This window comes from Thermobia domestica, chromosome 1, assembly GCF_964235325.1.
Source record: "Thermobia domestica chromosome 1, izTheDome1.hap1.1, whole genome shotgun sequence".
Taxonomy (NCBI): domain Eukaryota; kingdom Metazoa; phylum Arthropoda; class Insecta; order Zygentoma; family Lepismatidae; genus Thermobia; species Thermobia domestica.
This window is the reverse complement of record NC_137454.1, coordinates 96,856,538-96,883,350: the sequence shown is the minus strand read 5'-3', so window position 1 is coordinate 96,883,350 and position 26,813 is coordinate 96,856,538. Positions and strand designations below refer to the sequence as shown.

Genomic DNA, 26,813 nt, shown 5'->3' with positions numbered 1-26,813 from the left:
ATTGATAAAAAGAGTTAGCTACTTTTAAGATGGCTAAGGGAAAATATTTGTGCAATAAATTAGAGGTTTGTTTTAAGTTACGCTAATTTGTTTTTCAGAGTTCTCAATATCGTGATTACAATTTGAAGACGTCGTGGGACATGCAAGTTACTGATGGTTATTATGAAGGTCGCGGAGAGTTACAAGTTGGTGAAACTAAGTGGGAAACTGAACAAAAGTATTCCTATAAAGTGACGAATGAAGAGGATACAGAATTTTTACTCAGAGCTACTCTCAAGTGTCCAACAAAGGATGTAGACTACTTGTTCCAAGTAGAACATCAGGTAGGATTTAATTAAAATTCGATATTCTCACATTCCTTTGCTAAAACTGAAGCGTATTCAATTTGTCTATATTATTTATTTATTAACAAAGTTCTAGATACATTGAAAGATTATTTTAAGCTGGTCATAATAATATGAACGCGAAAGGACAAGAAACATTTGCAAATAATTAAACCACAGATGGGCGCATCCAGTTTCGCACTTCGACGTTCCCATTGTGAAGCGTGAACGTTAACCTCTTACCTATGCTATATTAATAATTTACTCTTTTTATTTTCTCAGTTTCACATTTAAAGAATTGATATCTTATTAAATTAATTTGTACTGATGTATTGGTTAATGTAGGTTGTTACCGATATAATTATAACACATACAAACACACGAACAATATAACCAACCCATAGGTATATAACTGTGAATTATAACTGTTAAGTGTAGTAATTCGTCCCCAGCCACCTTTAAATTCCTGCAATCAGAATTAAAACTCATCCTAATTGGTAGCAAGAAATGTAATTAAGGGCATTTATTGAACTAAATAGTATACATACACAATGGAAAAATTCCTCTCCAACTATAATGTGTAAGATTAAGTGGAATACGTTTATTGATACTTAAAGAACAAAATTTCTGAATTGTCACTAAAGAGTATAATTTGTATTCAAAATTATTATTATTATTATTAATGTTATTAAAATAGTTAGAAATGAACCGATGCTTAGATACATTATAACCGAATAGGCATAGTCTGAAACCACCTTCAATTGAAGCCCTTCAAAAGTAAATACCTAATGACTCCATTTATAATATGTAGTTCTTCAATATTATAAGCTTAAGATACTTTAGGTATAATAATTACAGATCAATTAGATTGATTTTACTTATTCATAGGGTAAGTGATTCTTTAAACAGAATAAATAGAGGAGTGAAGATTTACTTTAAAATAAATAATATAAACTTACTTAAATTTGGTCATTCTTTTCAAACCAATTATACAAGATAAGATAAGATAATATACTCATAAATTAAATTTCTTTGAAATTAGTGATAAAAGACAAAACTAAACATTGCTAGAAGTTGCACAATTTGATGATAAAACGATATTCCTTTTGAGCACTTATTGAAATGTTTAATTGCAGGTAACTCCCGTCCTTTTCAAGAATCGTATTGAAGCCCACACAAGGACAAATAAGGAATACATTAGTAACATAGAATATGTTCATAGAGAGGATCCTGTAACACAAACTCTTTTGATTGAAGCCAAGAGCCCAACCCAAGAACTGAAACTACGAGGTGAACTTAATGAGGTTGAACCTAGAAAATATGATCTCAAACTTAACGCTCAATGGGCTAACGATAAAGTTGTTGAAATGAGTGGTTCATACGTTGACAACAGTAACAAAGTAAAAGTGGACAAACAACTGCAACTGGATGCAAGAGTTCCTGGCTATGAACCTATGACATACGAAGGAGATATTTCGGCAGGTGACAAGCACATGACAACAAGGAATAAGCTAATGATTGGAGAATCATCTTACATCACCAACATACATTACACAAAGGGGAAAGAACATCAGATAGAAGGGGATATTGTCTTAGCAGACAAGCAATACAAAGGAAAAATTATTGTTCTCAATGATGACAATGACTTAGGCTTAACAGTGGATTTGAATCTTCAAAAACGCATTCTTCTAGATACCAGAGTAAGCCTCAAAAACTTTCTAGACGTATAGATATAACTATATTACAACTATTGCTTAACATGTGTATAATGTGTATTACATAGAAGAAAAATCTAACCTTAAGTTTCCTTTACAAAAAGTAATATTACAGGCAGTTTCAATGATGTATCTTAATCATCAAACTGCGCTGCTAAACTGGTTACATTGTGTGCTTTCTTCTTAACCAGTTCGACTACTTTTATTTATGCTTTCAGATTATTTATTTATTTATTTATTTATTTATTTATTTATTTATTTATTTATTATTATTATTATTATTTTGGTTGATCATTTTAACATTTAACTGTGCATCAAGAGATTAAAGGGGTAGATGTTTCTAGAGCATGCCCCAAGAACAAAATTATCTTTATACTTTGTACTTAATAGTACATCGTTTTTTCAAGGTAGAAGATTGATTAATTTTCAGTTTAGCGTTCCTTTCAGCAACGAGGCTATATGAGATGTGGACCTACAGCTTAATATGGAATCCGAACCACATGAGTTCCCGTCGAGAATCGAACTCGGGTCTTCCTCGCTAAAGGTGCGAACATTAAATGCTTAACCACGAGGGAGCTTTTCAAGGTAGAACAAAACATACAATGTCACCAATTTAGCTACGTAGTTCGTTCATGTCGTACTGAAGATAATGCAGGTTTTGTCAATACAAAACGTATTGCTTAAATTGTTTTAAATGCGTGGGAAATTGATTCAGTTTCCCCGTAACTAATATGACCAGCGCAGTAATATAATGATTAACTGTTACCGTACCCGAGAGTCCATCATCATCTTAAAAAAAATAAATAGTCACACGGTTACCATATTAGTTAATAAAGATGTGCAACTGACGCTGAATTCTTTCAGCTCAATAACGAAAACATTGATTACTGACGAAGTCATTAAAGTGGTGGAAGGAAGCCTCCAAATTATCTTACACCCACAGCTCGTCCATGAAATCGCTGTCCATGTTCAAATTGAAGTCGCTCATATAAATGTGTGATAACTAAATAGTAACATATCTTTCGCACGGTTTTGCATATTGGATAGCGCCACCTACTTCACGGGGTGTACATGTCAGCTCACGATTCAAAATGATCCGTCTTTTTAGACACCTTGTACATAATAGGTACCACACAAGCACAAAGAATAGACGAATCACATGCTAAAATTTAATAAACTTAATCCATAAGAATCAACCACAAATGTCACAGGGTAGTAACTTTAGTTTGGCCCACTTATGTATATAAATACATTAATGCGTTAATAATGTTTCGTTCCTTTCAAGGTGAAACTTGGTGACAATGACGAAAGCTTAGAGTTCCAATTCTTCTGGGATCGAGATGTGGATATGGCTAAGCGAGTCTATTTGAAGATTCAATGTAATGATGATAATGCTGAGGTTGTTCTACAGTATCCAGGAAAGAATATTCAAGGCACAGTAGCTTTCTTGTAAGTATAACAAGATGCATATTTGATCTTTGTTTTTGGTTGTGCACGTGAGACTCAGTCTTAAATACTAGTTAACAATCATTTGACTTAAAAAAAAAAAAAAAAAAAAAACTTATTTTAATATGAAGCAAAAATGTCACAGTAATATGAAATACTTTCAATCACGTAACTACATATTTACAGAATAAAAATGAAAGGTTTTCTTAATACTTCACAATTTTGCTATCTAATTGTTGAATTCAGTGACTGATAAGTAAGTGTAAGTTATATAACTCTCAAATTTTGATTCATTTTTATTTTATTCAAGGGTTTAATGAATATAAAGAAACTAACGTAATTTTAATTTGTGAAAACATATAGTCTTTACATATATGGATCCGTGTATATCATATTTATTACAAATAATGCTAAGAAGTAGTGCAAATAATGCTAGAAATAAAAATAAAATAAATTATATGTATATATATATATATATATATATATGTGTGTGTGTGTGTGTGTAGATGGATAGATATAGATATATATACACAGGGTGTTAATGAACTATACCGACAAACTGTAAGAGGTGATTCCTCACATCAAAATAAGAAAAAAAGTTATATGGACCTATGGTGAAAAGTGCATAATTTCAGAGCTAGGGCTGTCCAAAATCGCGCAAAAGCCAAATTTCAAGAGGTCCTACTTCGAATTTCAGGACCTGTGGATGGTGCTAATTAGCAGCGTAAAGGAAGTCATGCATACACAATCCAAAAGTGCATATTTCGTCAATTTTCAATAAGTGTACAGGGCATTCCCTACAGGGTGTAATTCTCACATATGCTCTCAATAGAGTTTTCTGATAAACCCTGATTTCAAGGAGGGCCCAAAGTAGGCAGGAAGTAAACCTTCACAACTATGGACATCCAATACTTCGGAGGGAAGTCGGAAGTGTTAGGAACCGGCAGCTTCATGTCTTTTTGTGTTCTAAATAACTTGTGATGCGATGTATTTCGTCAAGGTATATTTCATGTTTTCTTCACTTATAAGCCTGAAAGAAAACATTGCAGAATGCGTTCTCCTGAGTACGAGAAACCGATGTAAATTATTAATTTTTTCATAGCTTTTACTTCTAAACAATCCTACGTGTACAATATTCCTTTTTGTTTCCATCTTCTGTACAAGTTGCACTCAATTAACATTTATAGGAATTTAGCCTTTTGCTTTTATTGTAAGTAAAAATAAATAAAAAAACGTTTAGTTCCGCAGTATTAATTACAAACATTTAAGTACATTATTATTATATTGTGGATATATTTTTAGTACATTTAGATGGGAAATATAAAACCCCAATGCCACAATGATATTATGAAGATACAGAGCAAGAAATTACAGATATGAAAAAAATATAAGCTATTTATGCTTTATGATCTTATGAATCCGTTAAATAATGGATATTCTATACATCAAATATTTTTCAAGAATGAGCCGCTAAAATGAATTATTTTTGAAAATTTATAAGGGAATATTTATGTTTAATTAAGATAAAAGATTTCTTCTAACTTGTGTGAAGGGAAGGAGCTTAAGATACTAATCGCATTGCCTCTTTGTATAGCTAGACTAATGCGTTGTACTAAATATTGTTGGCTTCTGGCGTCGCCTGATTTAGTAATCAAATTGGAACCCAGTTCTTTCAAAACTTTGTGAGGTTCTTTGCTGAAAACCCCCATTGTTTCAGTTGCAAAAGCAACGAAAAGATGCTCTTCTTTCAGTTTAGAATATTTGGAGTGTTTTCTCTTGCAGGCCACTTCAGCTGCACTACCTGCTTCGTTTTGTGTTGATGGCAAATAAGATGGTGCAAAGGTATCCACGCATGTGACATCCCATATCAACCGTTGACCCATTTTCCATGGAGTTAGGGTAATTCCATCTGGCCGCTTTCCATCTTCTCGAAACATTCCTGGTGGTTCCAAAATGCTTGGAAAATCAATGTTCGCCAGTGTTCGTTTTATTATGTTGTTCAATTCACCATGGCGTACTAATCTTCCTCCACTTTTAGTACAACTTAGTGCGTGTAACCCTTTTTCATCCATTCTGCTTTGGCATGTACAAGTAAATGTATGGCAGATATTTACCCCCAGACGCAAAGCTACACATATTTGAACAACTTTGTTATCTAAAAAGGTTCCAATTGTTTTAGATGGCGTGGCTTGCAACCAAGCACCGGTCTCTTTTTTCTGTAAAGCTTTCATACGCACAGTGTCAATTATACTTTCAGGAATTACTTCATTATCTATTACTTCCTGTAATAATATTGCATCCCAACTTTTTTGTAATTCTTTTGTCTCAGGAATTTTACTGTTGTAGATCCCCTTCCAAATTTCCAAAGCCTCATCCATGCGATGTATATCCACGTTGTCAACTGAACTATTTAAAATATTGGAGACAAGTGGACGCACCCCATGGCAAGAGGAAAGGAAGGCTGGTAGGCTCAAGTCCGATGCTTTCCGTATGTTTAGACCTCCTAGGCGGACTGGAAGGCTTGCTTGTGTCCATTGTGTTTCGTTTAGGGAATAGTTGATTATTAGCTGTAATGCCTTTTTCAAATAATTATCCATCTGTAAAACTTTAGATGGTCTTTTCCATGTTGAAACAGTTCTTAAAAAGTACGTTAGCTTTGGAATGCCGAAGCAATTTTTGAGAAGAATTTGTTAAATTTGGTAAATTTTTTAGTCTCTCAGTTATTACTTTGAAACTATTCATATGTTTCATAGGAATGATAAAAACAAGCAATTCTTATTATGTTTCAGTCCTGTAACAATGACTTTTTCAAGCTGTCGATTTTTCTCTGCGACGCCAAAACATACTAAGAATAGCTTTTGTTTGTTTCTGTAAGATCTGACTCAGTTGAATCTTCATTTAAATATATAATGTAAATAATAATATATAATAAACATGTAAATAATATAATAATTGAAAGTACAATATATATTAGCTGTATTTTAAGACATGAAAGCAAATAATTTTAAAATGTATGTTAGTTTTATAGATTTGAAATCAATAAGTATGAATCACCTCATAACAAGAGAATTTTATTGCTGCTATGTATATATATATTTCCTTAGATCAAATGGCATCACTGCCAATTTGGAGTGGGATCCAACTAAGAAAATTAGCTTTGCAACCACATGGAATGCACAACAATATGAATACAACATGTACATGAAACTGACTACACCATTCCCTGGATTAGAATCGCAGGCAGTAACAGCTAACTGTAAATTTAACGACAATCAAATCGATGCAGAGGTAAGAGCCATCTATCCATTTAAAACTATTTTATGTAAGTCAAAGCTATATGTTTAAAAAGAACACAAGAGTTGTCGTCAGCCTGAGGGAAAAGAAAAATGAAAGTGAAGAAAAGTAAGAGTCAAATCAGAGTAAAGAATTCATATGCTTGAAGAGGGCTAGAGATCCATGTAGATGTGAAAACAAATTTTGAGAACAAAGAGGAGAGTAGGATAGGAAATGTGTAATATACAGGGAGGGCGGAAATTAATTACCAATTGAAAATTGTTTATAACTTTTTAATGCTTAATCAATTTTCGTCAAACAAAAAACATTTTGTTCCTTTACAGTGGTAGAATTGTTATGTATTGTCAAAATTCTACACAAGCATCATCATTATCCACCAGTTTTCGTAAATGGTTGGGAAAGTTCGCGATAGACTTCTGTAGATACTCCACCGGTACGCTTACAAGAATTTGGCTAATTTATTCCTTCAATTCATTGCGAATTTTTGGTTTTGTGCGATAAACTTCCTCTTTCGCCCATCCCCGAGGAGAATTCGTAGAGCGTTAGGTTAGGATTCCTTGCTAGCCGTTCAAGTTGACCATGACATTCCAACCAGCGTCCTGGAAAATAGGTGTCGAGCCACACACGGGCAGGAAGTGCGAAATGAGGCGAGATCCCATCTTTCATAAAGATTAGGTCATGGTAATTATCCCACGTGGATATAATACCGTGGACATAATCTTCAAGCATAGCAAGTACCGTTCTGCAGTCATTGTGTTTCGAATGACGTATGGACCCACAACTTGCATAGATATCATGCCGCACTACACTGTGTCTTTGGGTGATGTTGGCATTTTTCACCAACACCCTCAGATTCTCTCCAGCCCAATAATAACAATTGTGCCGGTTAAAAAACCTCCAACATAAAACACGGCTTCATCTGATCACAGGATATTATCGAATAGATCAAGCCAGTCTGCAAACATCACCTACCCATACTCCAACCGATAATCACAATCTTCCAGCCATAATTCCTGACAGTAATGTGGTTTCCATGAAAGAAAATATAACTCTTCCTTCAGGACAGTTCGCATTGTGTGTCGGCTTAAGCCACTTTTACAACTTGCCTCTTTTTGTGATTTTTGAAGACTTTGAACATTTTCTGACCCACTTGCACATTTTCCTCCGTCCTGGATGTTGAGGGGCGACCACGTCTCCTAATATTTGATATAGAAACATTCCTTACGGTTTTTGCATTTACCGAAGCACGAGATATTTTCACACTTCTCCATCATCTCTAAACTTATACAACGGATTGCAATACTTCGTGCCAGGATGCCAACTGAGCCTACTCACGCAAGGTTAGGCGTTGTGCCATGGTCCACTGCTAATATCTACAATAACATGCATGAGATAAACTGCAATAAATTCTACCATTGTAAGGAACAAACTGCTTTTGTTTCATGAACATTAGTTAACTATGAACAAAGTTATAAAAAAAAAATTCAATAGGGAGTTAATTACCGCTTACTCTGTATATAAAAAGAAGTACATGTTGAATGCAAGTAAGAAGTAATCATATGTTTAACGTAAATATTCAGTATAAATGTGCGTAAAAGTTTCTCTTAAGTTCCTGTCTCTCAACAACACAATTCTTTGTATGTGCCCATACCATGTTTCAAATATGCACAAGAAGACTCTCCTATCCTTCCAATTATGTACTGTTAAAGCAAAATGTAGGAAACACGATAGAATAACATCAATTATTATTGTGGAAAGCGCTTGAAGAGCAATCTTATCAATAAATTCAAACCAAACGGCACTTATCTTCTTATCTGCATCCTGTTGTATTTACGTTCAAACATGCTAAATGTAGAATTTTCACTGACAACTGTCACCATTGTCAAGACACGGTTTTAATAAGAAAAGGTTCTAGTGGAAATAAGATGTATGGAAATTAATTAAATAGGAAATAATAAAAAAACTATTTACACCGTGGGATAGGCTTAATTTAATCAAAGGAAGGGATTCAAGCAGTCTATTTCATGTATTTTTAGGATACGTGTGATTTTTGTATGTATATACATTTTATAATGTTTAATTTTCCATTTCTTGCTCAAAGGGGAAGAAGAGTTAAACCCTGAAACTCTTTCCATTTCAAACGTCGCTATTAACACTAGTAAACAAAAGCTTTCCAAGACTATGCAGTATACAAATATTAAATATTTGTAATTTTATCTTTTGTGATTGCTAACGACGGAGAAGGTGTTGATGATGTTATTACAACTTCTATCCATAGTCCCTTCGAATGGAAAAGGTATCATATATCTGTTTTTCTATGAATGATGAAGATTTGTTTATCACTTCTATTTTATCTAATTTTTTTTATCTTTTAGGCGTTTCGAAATCCCTGATGTTGAGTGATCGTTGTATTTGGTACTATAAATATGTTCTTCTGGTTTAGTGTGTTTATTTCTTCTTATCTTGCTTAATAATTATTTTAGCAAGTACATGCGACTTCATATACACTTGCGAAATCTAGCACATTACTGAAGCAACTTCTACAACCTGTTAAATTTCTCTCCATATTCTTTAGTAGCACCAATTCTATGTTAAAATAACTTGTTTGAAACCGAATTAAATAAAGACATGCCCATCTATTTCAGATATCATAACTTGTTTTAATATTGTCCGTTTCAAGCTATTTTCTAAAATGATTCAGCAGCTATCTATGAAGTCTCATATACCTGCTAAAACAATTATATAAGTTTGACAAACTGGAACAAACATGCTAGACTGAAAGAACATATTAGTAATGTCAAAGACAACAATGGTTCAATATCGGACCTTTCGAAACACCAGAAAGATAAACAGCATAACATCGATAAAGTGGAAGTGATAAAAAAAAATCATAATTTGTAGAAAGACAGGCATACGTGATCTTTTCCACTGGAAAGGAGTTGAAATTAAATTCCGGCCTGGGCACTAGACAGAAATTGAAATAGCATCACTGACAGCTCTCCCATCTTTATCAATTACAAAAGAAGAAAATATATACAGTAAACAAGACTTAAGATTTGTATACTGTATAGCCTTGGAAAGTTTACGTTCAATAGTATAAATAGTTTTATTTTTTTTATTATTTCCTATTTAAGTAATTTCCATATACCCAATTTCCACTAAAACCTTTACATATCTATGTCTTATAAATGCTGACAGCTCTTAGCAAAAATTTGACATTTGATGTTTGAACTTAACTAAAACAGAGTCCAGAAAAGCGCAATGAGTACTCTTTTAGTTTAATAAATTCAGTCATTTTGATCTGTGCTGCTCACTAACGACAAAATTACTTTATACAACTTATAGTATGTATTAGTGATAGGCACAAAAAAAGATTTTTCGTTTTTTTTTTTTTTTTAAAGAACAATCGAAACTGGTTTTTGAAAACTTTCAAAATATCAGTTTTCTATCAAAACGGTATCGGTTTTAAAATCGGTTAGGTTTTCTATGAAAATCTTTTTCCTTATTTATTAACTGGTTTAGAAAAGAGCACTAGAAGAACAAGAACAGATACTGACTTCGGTGAAAATCATTGAGTTCCTCCATCACTTGCGCCGAGTCTTATAACGGTTCTGAGTGACAATCCACTTTAATGCTCAGCAGGAACTGTGTCTAAGAGTTTTCTCTCGCAAGTTACTCTTCGCCGATGTGACTTTGCCGTCATCACCTTGGACACTGTCCCTTGCGACATACCCGACACATGTACTATATCGTCATGCTAGCTCCACCTAATCGAGCGCCGTCTGCTTACTTCACTGCACTGCCGTGCTACTGGTTTTCACATAGTATGGAGTTTGCTCTAACACATCAACACCAACACCCCGGGCTGCGGTCGCCACCTGATCATTGCCAACCCAGGCATCTGACATGTTTCCAACTCCAGGTGTTTTTATTAAACTGATGAGGATCTGTAGAGGAAAACAATACTGTTAAAGTATGTGTTTTGACATATTTGTAAAGTATAGTTCTCAAAGGTATTACTATTAAAGAATGAATTTTAGATTTAATCTATAGAAAGCATAATTTATTAATTGGTTTTCCGAAAAATATAGCTGATTTTCAACCATTAAACTTAGAAATTATTTCTAGTGCTACAATTATGTGAGGAAAGCAAATTTTTGGCCGAGACAAAATATACAAAACATGAAAGTAGCCTTAGTTCTCTATTTTGTATACGATGAGATTGTCTTTTTCTTAGGGGAAAAAACTATATAAACTAGGTTTTGAACTTTAATATTGGCAACTATTTATTCACAACTGATATCCCTATGAAACCTTTATTGCCCTTTGATGTAATTATCAGCGTTGTTCACCCGTTGCCAGCAGTATGGAAATTATAGTAGGAGTATATTCTGTTTGATGGTCTCAGTAAAGTGGTCTATTGCCTGCAGAATCTCTGAAACAAATCAGCTCATTAATCTTAGGTATCAAAACATAATCACAGGCTTTAATAAGTGGAGTATGATAGATGGTAGAAAACTTTCCAAACCCATCGAGTGCACAAATCAGTCACAGGTTGAAATACATGTGCCCGAGTTGTTCTTGATAAAAAAAAAATGGGACTATTCTGCAGGAAGTATAACGGACTCTTTCATAACGCTCGTGTAATGTTTCAAATGTAAATAGTAAACTGCGCATTGAAAGTATGTTTCTGAGGTGTGGTATGCATTGAGATAACGCTATCATGAGAATTACCATCATACTGTATTTACATTGCTGAAGTTATGATGATTTCTTGATGTTTGTGGTAGCCCGTAATAACGTGTTTTTTCGATTGGCGTTTCAGTTTTGGTTCGTACAATCTGACCCATGTAACGAAACGATGAGACGGCGTATCAAAGCCTATCCTTCACTCATGGCACTCCAAGTGGGTTTATCGCGCCGTGTGGAGTTTGTGGTGGACAAACACCGTGCTCGTGGGTTTTCTCGGGGTTCTCCCGTTTCCTCCCAATTTCTTCATTCCACCATTTCACTCATTTCTCATTATCACCGTCTCCTTTAGCCTAACCGACATAACTGGGACGTTAAACTTAAAGATTTTATTTCATTTTTTTTCCAAGTGGGTTTAAGCAATTTCGTATCGTGGCAATTTCTGCCTGTTTTTCAAATACTACGGAACCAAACACAATAAGATTTTTCTCATCCCAGGCATCTTTCAAAGTATAAAGCACAGTAATATGTGATAATGCTGTGTCTCACGCTAACTCACGAATCGTCTGGGGTCGATCCTCCTGCAAAAACAAGTCAATAGTCTACACTTCCTCTTAAGTTACAGTATGGCCACCCGACTCGTATCTGTTACACTCTGGCAGCCCTTATTAAAGGCTTTTACCTACCGTGCTATTGTTTCGTAAGGCAACGTAAATTTCTCGCACGCCTCTCAAAGAACTTGATGACACTGTCGCGTGGTACAGCTGCAGACACCTCAACCTTTATTCAACTTCAATGTTCGTTTCGAGAACGTCATGGCTATACAAATTTAGATCGCTAATTGACACGAAACTCATGTGTCTCGTAGCGTTAGAAAGAAGAGTCCATTTACTGTAAGATAGGTTAGATATTGAACTAGAACTAACGTGTGGTAAAAGCGAGAAGAACTGGTTGGTTTCGTGGCTAATATACATTAACGTTGCCACTATTAAAGTTCCAACTCGAGTTTTTAAGTTTACTTCACATAATTCGAAATGTTTGTAAGAGAATGTGAGTTATAATTTCAATATGCAACACAGCACTTCCTCAAGTTCTTTACAGTAACAATATGATTATACGATTCCAAACTTTCCTTTACTATGATGTCGAAATAAAAAGATAATTAATTTTAAGAATGTCACACCGTCACAAAAAATTGTTTTAAAAAATCAAGAGAAAGAAAAATCTATTCTGAAATCACTCACTTCAAAATAATAAACTTAATCGTACCAAGCTTATTTTAAACATATACATGCATTATATGCATGCAATACTTTATAATGTAAAATAAATAAAATAAACGCTAAGTTGAATCAATGTAACTAGAAATCATTTTGTTTAATTTCTTTCAGCTAAACGCTATTTGGCAAAAGGAATCGGCTACTATCAAATTCACTGGTGTACAGGATATGCAATCCATTAAGGCAAATCTAGATGTAAAGACTAGTATTTCTGGAATTAGAAGTATTTCTTTTGAATTCCAACACAATATTAATGGTCCTCAGATTAACACCAATGCTGTTGGTATTTGGGATGGGGAAAGAGCTACATTTGACGCTAGCTGGTACAATAATGAACATAGAGAGACAAAAGATATTAAAGGAGAATTATCAATTACAACTCCATCTCGTACCGTGACAGGTAAGGTTTTGCATACTGTAAATCAATACGGCGTTAAAAGCTCTGGCGAATTTCAATGGGACGAAAATAAGAAAATCATATATTTCTTGAATGGTAACTTGGACGACTATTCAGCTGATGTAGTACTTAATATCGCAACTCCATTCACAGATTACAGACACATTTCATGTGACGGTAAATACAGTGTTGGCAATGGAGAATTTCTTGTTAACGGCACGATGAACTTTAATGGCAAAATTTCCGTTCTGGACATCCATAGCAGTAACACACATTCAATGACAGACATGGTAGCAAGATTAGTTCTACCAGAAACTGACGAATTTAAAGTGACGGTTACTTATAATCCAGGGAAAGAAAATCTTCGAGCCATCGTAAATGTGTTGGCCGGGAATAATAATTTAATGCGACTTCATGTTCAAGGATCTATTAGCAATGCCGTGAACTTCAATATTGAAACAGCATTAACTATCCCAGAACATACAATGATAGGAAAACTTCAGAACAATTTTGATGGTAATAGTATTAAGAGTCATTTCGAAGGTGACTGGAATGGTGAAAAAACAGAAGTTATTATGGTCGGAAATTATGAGAAAAACAGTAAAAGTCATTTGTTAGAGTATTCGCTTACTGCTGTCAGTTCACTATTTACATCCAACCAGTTTAAGTTAAACTTTAGGCATTCCAGAAACTTCAACAATTACCAAACTGAATTTGAAGTTTCAGACTTGATAGTATCCCATATGCTTTCAATTACTGATGAATACAACTGGAAAAATGAGGTTAAAATCATTGGTTCATTACACAATACATATATAGTTAATGAACATACATACAAAGACAGATTGCATGAACACAAGTTACTTGCTGACTTTAACGGACAAGAAGTTAGAGCAATGGGTAATTATAAGAAATATGGGGGAGAAATTTTGTATAGCGTTTATATGTCAACACCATGGACACATCCAGTAAGAATACAATTTGATCTGCAATCACAACCAAGTATCTACAAGCCTGTACTAATTGTCGAATACATGCAGAATAAGAGAATCGAAATAGAAGGAGAATTTAACCTTGACCCACTTTCAAGTAAATTGCAATTGCAATTGAAAACACCTTTCTGCAAGCCTGCAACTCTCGATGCAGAATATGACTTTACTAAAGAAGAGAAAACTCTCCATATCTTACTCGACGTGGAGGAGAGAAAAACTGATATTCGAATGAAAGGAGATTTCAATATCTTCCAGGCATCAGGTGAAATGAGGGTTCTCTCTGATCAGGTTAATGAAGTTCTTAACGTAAAAGGATCATATGATATATTAAACATGGAAAAGAAGGCACATTTAGTTGGTAATTATCTTCGCCAAAAATTGGAAGTAAGGGGAGTTGCAAAATTAGGTAATGGGAAATATGAGGCTGATGTACAGGTTAGCACTCCTTTCAGTAACTTCGAGAAACTGTCGCTTTCTGCAGATTTTGACCTGACAAAGCAAACAAAAATGGCGGTATTGAAATTGAAAAGAAACGACGATGAAATTAACATCTCAGGCTCTTACCAGATTAGTCATCATACAGTAAAAGTCAGTGTTGCTATTGTAACTCCTATCAAGAATCTAGAGAGTATTTCATTATATGTCAGTTACGTAAGAACTCGAACAAATCATCTTGCAGAAGTCTCAGTTGTACACAATAATGCCAAGACAGAATTAATTGCAGAATTCGAGCAGGAAAGGTATCATGGACACTTAGGAGTAACTTTGAGAACTCCAATTTATGATTACGAATTCATGGCAATATCAGCTAAATATAATTTAGGCACAGAAAAGTCATTGAATATTTTGTTAACAAAGAACAACGACAATATTGAAGTCAATGTGGTAAACTCTTTTGATGAGCATGGAGGTACAATCAATTTTAAGTTGAATTCTCCTTTCCCTGAATACAAAGATGTCGGCCTTCAGATAAGCTACAACACTCAATCTGATGGTGACGTTGTAGAAGTTCATCTTCAGAAAAATAGTCAAAACATTGATGTGCGTGCTTTTATGAATAATGATGACCAAATTAAAACAGCACTTATACAAATGAAGACTCCTTTCAAGGGATTTGAAGACGTGAAATTGCAAGGTAAACACGTAACAAAAGGAACACAACATTCCTTAGTGTTGTCTTTTGAGAGGAACGAAAAGAAAGTAGAATTGTCCGGACTTCTTGAACAAAAGAACCCATTGAAATCAGAAGGTGTCATACAAATTGTAACACCATTCGAAAATTACGATAATGTACGTTTACATTTCAAGTACGACTTGAGCAGCAATGAGAAAGATATCAGTGTCGATATTAACACACCTTGGGGTGTAACTAAATTCTTGACTACGGCTATGGTTTCTGATTTAAAGGCAAATATTAAACTTTCGTTAGTCAGTCCTTTAAGAGGATGGGAAAATGTCATTGCAGAAACAGAATATGATTTCAGTGGTTCTCAAAAAACAATATCAGCTAACGTAAAACAAAACGGCGTTCAACACAGCTTTCACAGTGTCTTCACGTTAGGAAAGAATACTATAGCCGCTGAAATCTTTACACCTATTCCTGGCTATGAAAAGCTCTCTCTAAATATTCAATCTGACCTAGGTGGACAATTGAAACGTGGAACTGTGACTTTCAAGAGAAATGATGACAAGTTTGAAGTAATATCTTCGCTTTTGGCTGACCCACTTCATTCTGAATTCCAAATCGATGCAACAACCCCAGTCCACGAATGGGAACTGGTACATTTAAAGGGAAGCTTTGACTTCAGACAAGAAGAAAATGTTATTCACTTTTCAGCATCAAAGAACCAAGCCCTCCTTGAAGTCTCTTTCAACGGTAGATTTGCCCCAAGCATTTCAGAGGCAAAACTGAACATCATTACACCATTTAAAGAACTTGAAAAATTAATTTTCCATGCAAGTTACAACTTTGAAACAGACTATTCAGGAACATTTGAGTTTGAGAAGAATGGAAAGAGACAATCATTTGAAACTCGTGTTGCTCTAAGTGACAATGGAGCCAGAGTGCGAGTAGTGACCCCTTATGAGGGCTTGGAAGATGTGTCGATGGAGGGTACCTACGAAAATTCAGACCAACATAAGTCAGCTGTTATGTCCATGGAAAGAAATGGAGAAAGAAGCGACTTCTCTGTGGCCTTAAACTTCGACAGAACATCTGTTTTATTCAGCCTCAATACTCCTTTCGAAGGTTATAACCAGTTAGGCTTCTCAGGACACTACGAATTGACTGATTCTAAGTTACTTGGATCAGTTATTTTACACAAGAACAACGATCGAATTCAAGCTTCTGGCTTAGGAGTACTAAGGTTGGGCAATGGGTTGTCTGAACAAGGACTAGAAATAAAACTGGACATAACAACACCATTTGAAGGCTTTGAAGACCTAGCTTTCCATCTCCAATCAGCCTCAAAACAATCGAATTCTTATTCATACAAGTTGCTAGCTAAGAAAAATTCAGACAAAATTGAATACACAGAATCCCTGACGATCACGAGACCTGGCTTAATTCAATGGAAGGCATCTTTGTTCACACCATTTGAAGGCTATGAAAAATTCCACTCATCTTTGGATTTACGATATTCTGGAGCAGAAAAGATAGGGACATTCATTTTTGAGAAGAATGATATGAGGAAAGAATTCTCTGGACGTATTAATTTCAGCAACAAAGCTCTTGAGTTTGAAGTCACTACACCAATTAGGAAATTCGAACACTTCTCTTTCAGTGGACAATATGACAAAAATTTTGTAGAAGCTGTCATTGGAACACGAATTGAAGGATATGAAAAAGTTTCATTCCTAGGCAAATATGAAATAGACCAGGTACAGACAACTGTTAAGATACAATTTAACAAAAATAATGACATATCAGAAATGGACGTAATCCTTAAATATGTACCAAGTTATGCTGAAATTTCTGGTACAATACGAACTCCCTATGTTGCTTACGATAAACTAACTGTTTACGGGAAATGTGATTTACGAGATGCTACGAAGACTGCTGTGGCAAAAATTGAAATAGGTTCTTCCTTTTATCTCATACAAGGCAACTTTTTCAAGGATAGATTGACAATGGATGGTGTTCTCGAGCTTACAACAGCTTTGCAGGCCTATCAACAAATTAAATTACAAGTGAAATATGATTTACGAACAGAAGAGAAGCAAAGTAGTGCTATATTGGAAGTCAACAATCAGCGAACAGTTGATGTTTTAGTGTCATTGGTTTATACTGGCATGAAAGGAAAAATTGACGTTAAAGCTATTACACCTCTTAGTTATTATGAAAAAGTAGATTTTAGTTGCAGCTACAATGTTGGAGCAGATTATAAATCAGTAGATGGTGCTGTACGTGTCGGTGAGTTAGAATACAAAATCACCCTCAGACATCAGTATTCACAAGGACGTCTAACATTTTTGTCTACAATGAAAGGTTATGAACGCTTCGATATCAATTGGCAACTTGAGAATACCGAAACGCAGAAGAAAGCTGAACTTGTTATTGATACTGGGAACGAAAAGAAGACTCAGTTATCAGCTGTTATGACACAGGATTCCTGGAGTAACGTTGACAGCAAACTGACATTTTCGGCTCCACATACAGAAGATTATCAGTTGTCAGTGAAATGGAATAGCGAGAGAGACAACAAGTTTGGATCAAGAATCGTAGCCACTTGGGCGAACAATGTGATTGATTTTGATGGTTCAGCACAATTTGACGAGAACAACATTAATATGGAAATAAAATTTAAGAGCCCTTTCCAAAACTTTGAAGAACTTTCTTTTGACTCTACTCTGAACTACAAGAAAGATATCAGCATTCAAACTGCCGTTCAATGGACGCAACAGGATCGAGTTTATCTAAATGGGCACTTGTCACTTGAAAGATTACTCTCCAAGGCAAATATTGAATTTACTACTCCTTTTACAGAACCTCTCACATTTAACTTGAATTATGACTTTTCTGCTTCTGAAAAAACAATTTTAACTGCCTTTGAATATGGAAATCAGAAAGTACAACTATCTGGTAATATCTTGCAAAACAGCTATGAGAACAGTCAAATGAGATTTGAATTGAATACGCCGTTGGAAGGCTTCACATACATTCGTCTATATGGTAAATACGATTTCCTCAAAAATTCAAAACAGGCTGAATTAACGTTCGAGAAGGAAAATGAGAAGTCTGAATTTACTTTCAGCCTGCAAACCTTGAACAAGAAAGGAGATATTAAGATGTCACTAGTTACTCCCTACAGGGATTTTGAAAACTTGCAATTTAGTGCTTCTTACGACTACAAATCAGGTATTTCTACGTCGCTAAATGCTCAATGGGAAGAAACTGAAAAGATCATAATGTCTCTAGAATGGTTACCATTGAATCTGAAATTCGATCTCTCAACACCGTTTTTCCGAGGCCTTAGTGTAGCATACAACATTCAACTTGAAAGTTCTAGAAAGACAATTAATGTTGTTGTAGAATTGGATGATTCTAAAGCTGAACTAGCAGGAGAAATTGTTGAAAGAGGTAACAAGGTAGAATTTGCGTTAGAATTCACATCTACTGAACTTAAAGGTTTCTCTGTTTCTGGCAAATATGATATGAATGCAGGTCACGACGCAAAAGTTACACTAAAGTATGGGGAAGAATCCATAGAAGTTGGAGGCAAATTGCGTTATACACACGAAGACTCATATTTCCAGATGCAATTTGATTCAGCATTTTCAGAAACTACAAAATTAAACTTTCATGTGGGTTATGATATGCGGGGATCAACGAAAACAGCACATATATCAGTTGAAAATAAATACAACAAAGATGAAATAGAAGCTTCATGGTCTACAGAGAGTAGTATCGTAAAAGGCAGCTTGATGTTAAACTTACCAACTTATATAGAAGAAGCAAGAACATCACTTAATTTTGAGCTTAATCTTGTTGATAGCAAAAAGCTTGGCTCTCTCAATCTTGAATGCAATGACCGTAAGTTACTAGAGGGATCTTTCTCATACGAACGTGGTTATGGAGATGGTCGTCTGAGCATTGTGCCAAGATATGCTTCACCAACAGTTGTAAGTGTTAAATTTAGCACAAGATATATTGATGTCGTTCTTGATCATCTTGGTAAAAAATATGAAATATCAGGTGCCTATGAATTTGAGAATCAAGTTTATTCGATCAACGGAACTCTGAAAACTCCACTCAAATCATGGGAAGAAGTAAGTCTTAACACTTATCTTGATTTAGATAACTTACTAGTCACACTATCTGCAGAATGGCCAGTTGGAAAGAGAGTTTATTTCACTTCTACTTTTAGACCAACTGATTTCGTGCTTTATTTAGAAACACCATATGTAAATGTAAGAAATATCAAGCTTTCAAGTCAATACTCTTACGATACATACAAATATGGAGTCAATACAATAGCTGAATGGGAAGCGTATCGTTTAATCCTGTACGGATCGATCAGGAATGAAGTCAACAATTATGGTGTTAATGGTGGTATTGAGTGGGAAGACAAGAAAGTTGAACTGAATGCATATGTACAAAGTACGGGCATGAATTCCGTAGAATGCAAATTCAATCTAATTACTCCTTTCAAGCAATTTGAAAAAATGAGTATGTTCTTCACTCTGCAGAATGACGGAAGATTAGTTCAGGGAACTCTTCGACTCAATACACCTTTCGAAATGTTACCTGAATTAAGTTCAAGTCTCACGTTCCAATACCATGATAGAAGACAAATGGAAGGTAGTCTTGTTGCGACAGCACTTAACAAGAAAATAAGCATCAGTGGCAGTATACATAACGATAATTTGGAGAAGATTCAAGTGAAGATTAACACTGAACTTCCAATCCGTGAACTCTCACGTTTGTCGGTAGATGCATCAGTAGATTCAAAGAACTGGAAGAACTTGAATGCAGATATTACAGTAACACTTCCTTCATCCATGTATCAGGCAGGAGGAACGTATGTTATTACTGACAGAAGCATTGATGTCCGTGCTGACTTAGATACTCCACAATTTAAAACGCATTTCGCTGCTGGAGGATCTTATAGCATACCCCACGTAAACGATGTTCAAATAGAAGTATACTACAATGATAACAAAGTATCTGGAACTTACAAGATCGACCCAACTACAATTAAAGTTACTGGGGTTGTTAATATACCCGACTGGGACGTCTCAGAAAGAAGTTTCGAAATTCTGGGTGCTTTCAAATCGTACACATCAATGAAAGTATCTTTCCAATACAAATACCCAGATCACTTTGGCAAACTATACGGACACGTAGAAAAAACTGGAACTCACATCTCAATACAACTTGATGTCGACTTACCACTATTTGTGAAACCTCAAAGTCTCAATGCTGAAGTTGAATTAGTAACAAATAAATATTCGCTGGACGCAAGCTACGTTGGAGATCGTACTCATTCAGTTCATCTTTCTGTAGAAAACACAGACGCTCTAAAAATTGTTGGAAAGACAGATAGTGAAGTATTTGGACAAAAGGAATTTGACGTGACACTTAGTAAAAACTTGAAATTTGCTTTATTTAATACAAACGGCCTAAATATCAATTTTGGCCGAGATAACGATGTTGCTTCCATTATCATCAAAACGGGTGATAACGAACACAAATTGTATTATCGAACTCGAAATGAAGACGGCAAATCTATCACGGCTGGCATTGAATCCCCATTACTGCCACATGGCAAGATAAACCTCTATAGCTTGTACAAAAAGAGAAGAAACAATTTGGTGGGTGAACTATCCTGTGAATTTGCTTCCAAAGTACACAAGCTCTCTGTTAACATTCGCAATAATTACGATAAGGACGAATTATACGTAACATTAGATACTATTCCTAGTTTTTCAACGGAAATTACAGGAAGCCTTTACACAGCAGACCGAAGCAATGTCTACGACCTTTCTGTGAGATTTAGAAACACTTTACACCACGCAGTTCTTAAACTCTTCCGAGATAATGTTGGTGGTGAACTTGTGGTTGAAAGCCCATTCTTACCAAGTAAGACCTTAACAGTACATATTCAAGGTCAAAACAAGCACGATGCTTTACTAGGACTAGTGAGCCTAGAAACACCAAAATCAATCTTCAAAATCGATGGCTTTATTTCTTTTGCGGATGGAGAGGCACACTTAAACATCATCACTCCATTTGAACCATTTACATATTTCAAATTGCTTGGAAACTATAGAGTAGACAATGGATTTAATGTAGAGGTCCAAGTTCAAACTTCCCTGCCGTCATTGCATGAAAGTAGAATGACATTTAGTCATGATATTACTAACGAGGCTCTTGTGGAGGTTTTATCAATCAAAACGCCGTTCAGAGGTTATGAGAACATTGACTTCACAGCCAACATTCCATTCAATATAATGAAAACAGAGCCACGAATTACATTAAATCTACCAGGAAAGCAATATGGAGTATATGGTTCATTAATAAAGGCTGATAAACGATTCGAGCTTCGAGCAGTAACGGAATGTAAGAACAAACGAGCAGATTTTACTGTTTTAGTAAATTATGCTGGACCATACGAGTTGTTTGTAGAACTAAATACACCGTTTAAGGACTATGAGCACTACGAACTGAATTTAAGAGGCGATATAAATATCAGAAGTTTGGGAGATGCCAATATTAATTTTGAATGGAACAAACGAAAGATTGAATTAACTTCGTCACTCATCATGGAACGAAATGCATATACTACAATTGTTAAGCTTATTACTCCTTTCCAGGGATACGAAAAGTATGCCTTGACTCTGAGATTTGAGGACACCCAACGTAAGACAGTTCACGCTGAACTAGAATACCCAGGGCAAACGATAGGTGTTGAATTCGATTATGTTTTCAGAAGTTGGTTTGACATGATTTGCAAAGCAAAATTGAATACCCCATTCTACGACTTCGAAGCTTTATCAGTAAACGTTGTAAATCAATTTAAAAATGGAAACTACAAAGGATTATTGGAGACTAAATTTAACGAAAACGAACTGGCAGTAAGTGCAAATGGCGTTCTTAAACCAACCTTATTAGAGAGTCAAATAGAAATGAAACTGAATCAACATACATCGTCACTTACCCTTAATTGCATGTACACTGATGATAAGGTGACTGCAGAATTTGAATTAAAATCACCACTGGAACTTATCAGAAACATCCAGGCGTATATTCTACTCAACAAGCCAGAGAACCAAATGACGATGAATTCAGGTTTGAGTTACAACGGAAACCTCTTGTTTAATTTCATAATTTTATCAATGACTAATGACTTCAAGTTTGAACTTCAGAATCCTATACAGCCTGTTTCCTTGTACTATTCTTACAAATTCGTACCCGAGGAGATTAATATCGAGGGTGAGTTGTGTTGGAACATGAATCAGAAAAGTGATTCACAAGTTGGACTGCAATTTATGAAGAAAATGTCTACCAAGGATGATTTGTTATTCAAAGTTGTTCTTCCAACTCGTGTCATCAAGGTTGAAAGTGAAAAAGAAAGAACAGATTCTAAGGAGAAACACTCATTTGTATTGTCTTGGGAAGATGATAAAATACTTGGTTACACTGTCGAATGGGAGGATCAGTCTACAAGCGCCAACACTCATGTGAAAAAGGTAATCAGAATAGATTTCCCTTTCAGATCATTCGAATATGAAACTAGCCATCTATCTTCAACATTAGAGACATCGTGCTTTGCCATGTTCAAGTGGGACGCTGCTAATGATTTGAACAAAAAGATTGGATTGCAGTATCTTAGCACTGACTTATCTGATTGGAATCAGAAGGTTAGAAGGTTTGAATTACGATTTATACACTCAGGGCTTGAACATGATGTTGTTCTTCGCAGCGATAACTCAATCGCATCCAGTGGAGAGGCCACAATCCAAATTCAGTTACAATATTCTCCTTATGAAGAAAATCACGTAACGGTGTATGCCACTACCCTCGAAGTAGTGAATGAGAAGTATCACATGGAAATAGGTGTCAAACATCCAATATCTACACTTGACATAGTTACTGTTTATGACTATTTATGGGACGCAGATCAAGCATCTCGTAAAATATCAATTAAATATCAAGATATGCATGGTCAAGAGAAAATGATCGAAATCTTCGGCAAAGTTTACCAAACCGTTCCACTAATTGAGGTCAAAGTTAGTACAAATGAAAATTCTCTCACACTCAAAGGATCTGTTGAAAGCAAAGAAAACGCACACGTATTATTCATGGAAACACAAATGAACCAGAAAGAACCACTATCTATGAAATTCTCTGTGAACTTAGAACAAGCTGAGCTTGAATTTGATGCCAACTATGGTATGAGCAGAAATTACAACATATACGCCGGCATGCCTCACAAGAGAGAAATCACAGCAAAAGCTTACCACACAATATACGGTACAGAAGAATTAGACAGTATTCTTTCTTTGAAACTGAAAACAAACAAACTTCTTTCAACTCGTGTTATGTGGAATGACAATATGTTCCGTGAATTAAAACAGGCTATATTGGAGGAGTACAGTGAAATTTCTCACGTGCTAGCGTCCATTCTTGACAGCATTGGTGAATTCTTATCTGAGGATATGGGACACAAGTTCCATCAGGTCTCACTGGCACTTGAAGGAATCGTTGAAAAAGTAGCCAAAAGTACGAAATCAGAGCTCCGAAAGATCCAGAACGACTTCCGAGGAATTACAAGGATTGTCAAGAAGATGTACAGAAATAACGACTTCTACATTAGAGATATCGCCAATTATGTCAACTCTGTTATGTAAGTATATATATATTTCAGTCCATTTCCATGTAGTTACAAATATTTAATATTAGCTACTCTTTATATAAAATTTTCTTAGTGGAACAAGAAAAAAATGAAAAGCAACTAAAATTTATAAGAATATTTATGGTAATATGAGAAATTTCGTAGTTGTTTTAATTTAGCTTGTATTCATAATGCCTCTTAATATGAGATTTTTTTCCTTGTATGATGTTAGTTTGTCAGTAAATCGAATGAATAACAATAGTTTTGTTCCGTTAATGAGCATTATATTATCAAATGATGGGTAAAAAATAATATGTAGACTTATTTCTAAAAGGGACTAAAATGTAAACTCTTCTTCACAATACATCGCTGTTTAAATACATCTGTATATGTTTGCGCGTGTTACTTGTGGAAAAAATCATTCATATGTTATGAATAGGAATTTAAGTTTTGAAAGTTAATTTTTAGATGTCTAAATTAAAAATAATTGAAACGTGACTAGGACTTACAAATGAAAAAAGGGCTATTTAAACGTAATAGATATCAATATAAGTCTCAGAATATTCTTAAATTAAAATTTCAATATATATATGTATATTTCTACAGACAAACTAAATAGAGGCAATGAAAGGGGTTGAAAGTAATTTACTTAAGATTACGACCACAGAGTAGAAACAATTAAAGAAAAAGATGAGCAACACCATGAAAATTACATCTCCTTACTTCAGGCTTTCTGCTTTCTACTTCTCATCAAACTAGAAAAATTTGGAGATTGTAATTCCTATCATCGCAACCTATTGTTTTTCAACAAAATTGGGATCGGGAATCTGAGTAACAAATAGATCAATCAATTGCTGAGTAGAGTGCACTTTAGCTTTTATATGTAAATGAATAGAAATGCATTGAAATTCATATATATGCATTGAGTAGATATTTAAATATGAAGAACGTATTTTAAGTGGCTAGGCATTCTTGATAATAACTATTAATAATAAAAGTAAGTTTCTTTTATATAGAACAATTCTTTGATTTTATATAGGTAATGTAATTAAGTAAAATGTAATGCCTGAGTCTTTCTAACAATTTTAATATTTAGATGGTTGTAAGCATACATAAGTACAGTGTTTTATCCAGTCGATTTCGGGGGAAATCTAAAACTCTAGGGAGAACCATATTAATCATCTGCATTCTACATCTATATTTTTTTTAAATGGGGGGATTATAGGAATTTTGGGGGCTGGAACTCCACCAACTAACATGTCTGGATAAAACACTGATAAGACCAAATAGAATATTTAAGATATATATAGCAAGATATTATTTTTCTTGTGCATTATAATCCTCACAGAATAAGTGCTGAGATTCTCGAACATTATTTCTGAAACGATGACTTATTTTTCTTACATATTACCTAGGCATAATTACAGTAAAATGCCCTTACTGAATTTTGTACCTCACGAATCATCGCCAAAATTAACACATTTCTGACTTAGAGAATAATGTAAGATTAGTAATATGTACATATAAATACAAACTTGATGTAGTAGATTACAGAAATAGTTAATTCGATATGTTAAAATTAATATATTGCGCCCAATTCGTACCGCATTTATTACAGTTTTCTCTTTTTTTTAATGTAGGACATACACCGAAGAAACCTTGTCATGCATTGGTCGTCAGTTAATGGAAGTCGTAAAGGTTTTGTACACTATAACGGAGAATTTCTTGATATATCTCTATGAAAGTATTCCTGCTTGGAATGACATTTTCAACATCAACTTCTTTGACGACTTGTCCCGATACTGTCAACATGTCAAAGCGGCAATTTCAGAGATCTACGCTCAGTGTGTTCACATCAAGAGGGTTGTAATTGACATGTACAGACAAGCAATGGAGGTAATGAACCGAATTGCTGGTAACATTGAAAACACGGTTATGGAGATGGTAGAGAATGCGGAAAGAGAGGTAGCAAGATATGTGAAGCATTGCACCAGACTAATGGAGCCTTATATCGTTGCAATCAGCATGAAGATTGCACAATTTGAAGAGCAAGTGCGACAATTACAGGAAAATGTGCAAGGTAAATACATATGCTTATGGTATTATCTTTTATTATTATTATTATTATTATTATTATTATTATTATTATTATTATTATTATTATTATTATTATTATTATTATTATTATTATTATCTTGAGATGTTACTAAAATTCAACAAAAGTAAGAAAATAATAAATAGAGTGCAACGCTAAAATAACAATGAAACGAAAATGTGCTTTCGATTCCTTTCTAATGTGCAGCAGGACGAGCAACCAAAAATATTCTTAATACTGGTATTTTCTTCTTTTTTATTATTTCTTAATTTCACAAATTAAAGACAAAATGTTCGTAAATGCCACATAACCTAACATAAAATTACATTTAAATAAATAAGAAATAACGTGAAAAGGCTTGATATTTTGTTTATCTATTATTATTATTATTGTTATTATTAATTATTAATAGTAATAATAAGAAGAAAAATAATTAATAATTTGGTTGATGGATCTTAACCAAGATACACGAGATGAAATATAATTTCGTACAAATATTTTTATTAATTTTATTGAGTTGAATTGATTTTGAGTTTAACGTCCCTTTCGAGGCTATATGAGACGGGACCTACTGATTAACGTGGAATCCGAACCACATGAGCCCCGCCGAGCATCGAACCCGGGTCTTCCACGCCAAAGGCGCGTACGCTAACCGCTTAACCACGAAGGAGCTCAATTTATTATTATTATTATTATTATTATTATTATTATTATTATTATTATTAATAATAATAATAATAATAATA

The 26,813-nt window shown here is 34.5% G+C and overlaps 1 protein-coding gene across 1 annotated transcript in view; it reads left to right on the top strand.

Annotated features, from left to right (window-relative positions):
- LOC145687573 (uncharacterized) overlaps positions 1-26,813 on the top strand; it is an 83,233-nt gene that overhangs the window by 39,617 nt on the left and 16,803 nt on the right. Inside the window, exons 13-18 of the mRNA XM_081761040.1 lie at positions 99-323; positions 1,460-2,023; positions 3,324-3,487; positions 6,589-6,772; positions 12,859-23,984; positions 25,613-26,052. Coding sequence (XP_081617166.1) covers positions 99-323; positions 1,460-2,023; positions 3,324-3,487; positions 6,589-6,772; positions 12,859-23,984; positions 25,613-26,052 — 12,703 coding nt within the window. The remainder of the gene's footprint in view (positions 1-98; positions 324-1,459; positions 2,024-3,323; positions 3,488-6,588; positions 6,773-12,858; positions 23,985-25,612; positions 26,053-26,813) is intronic.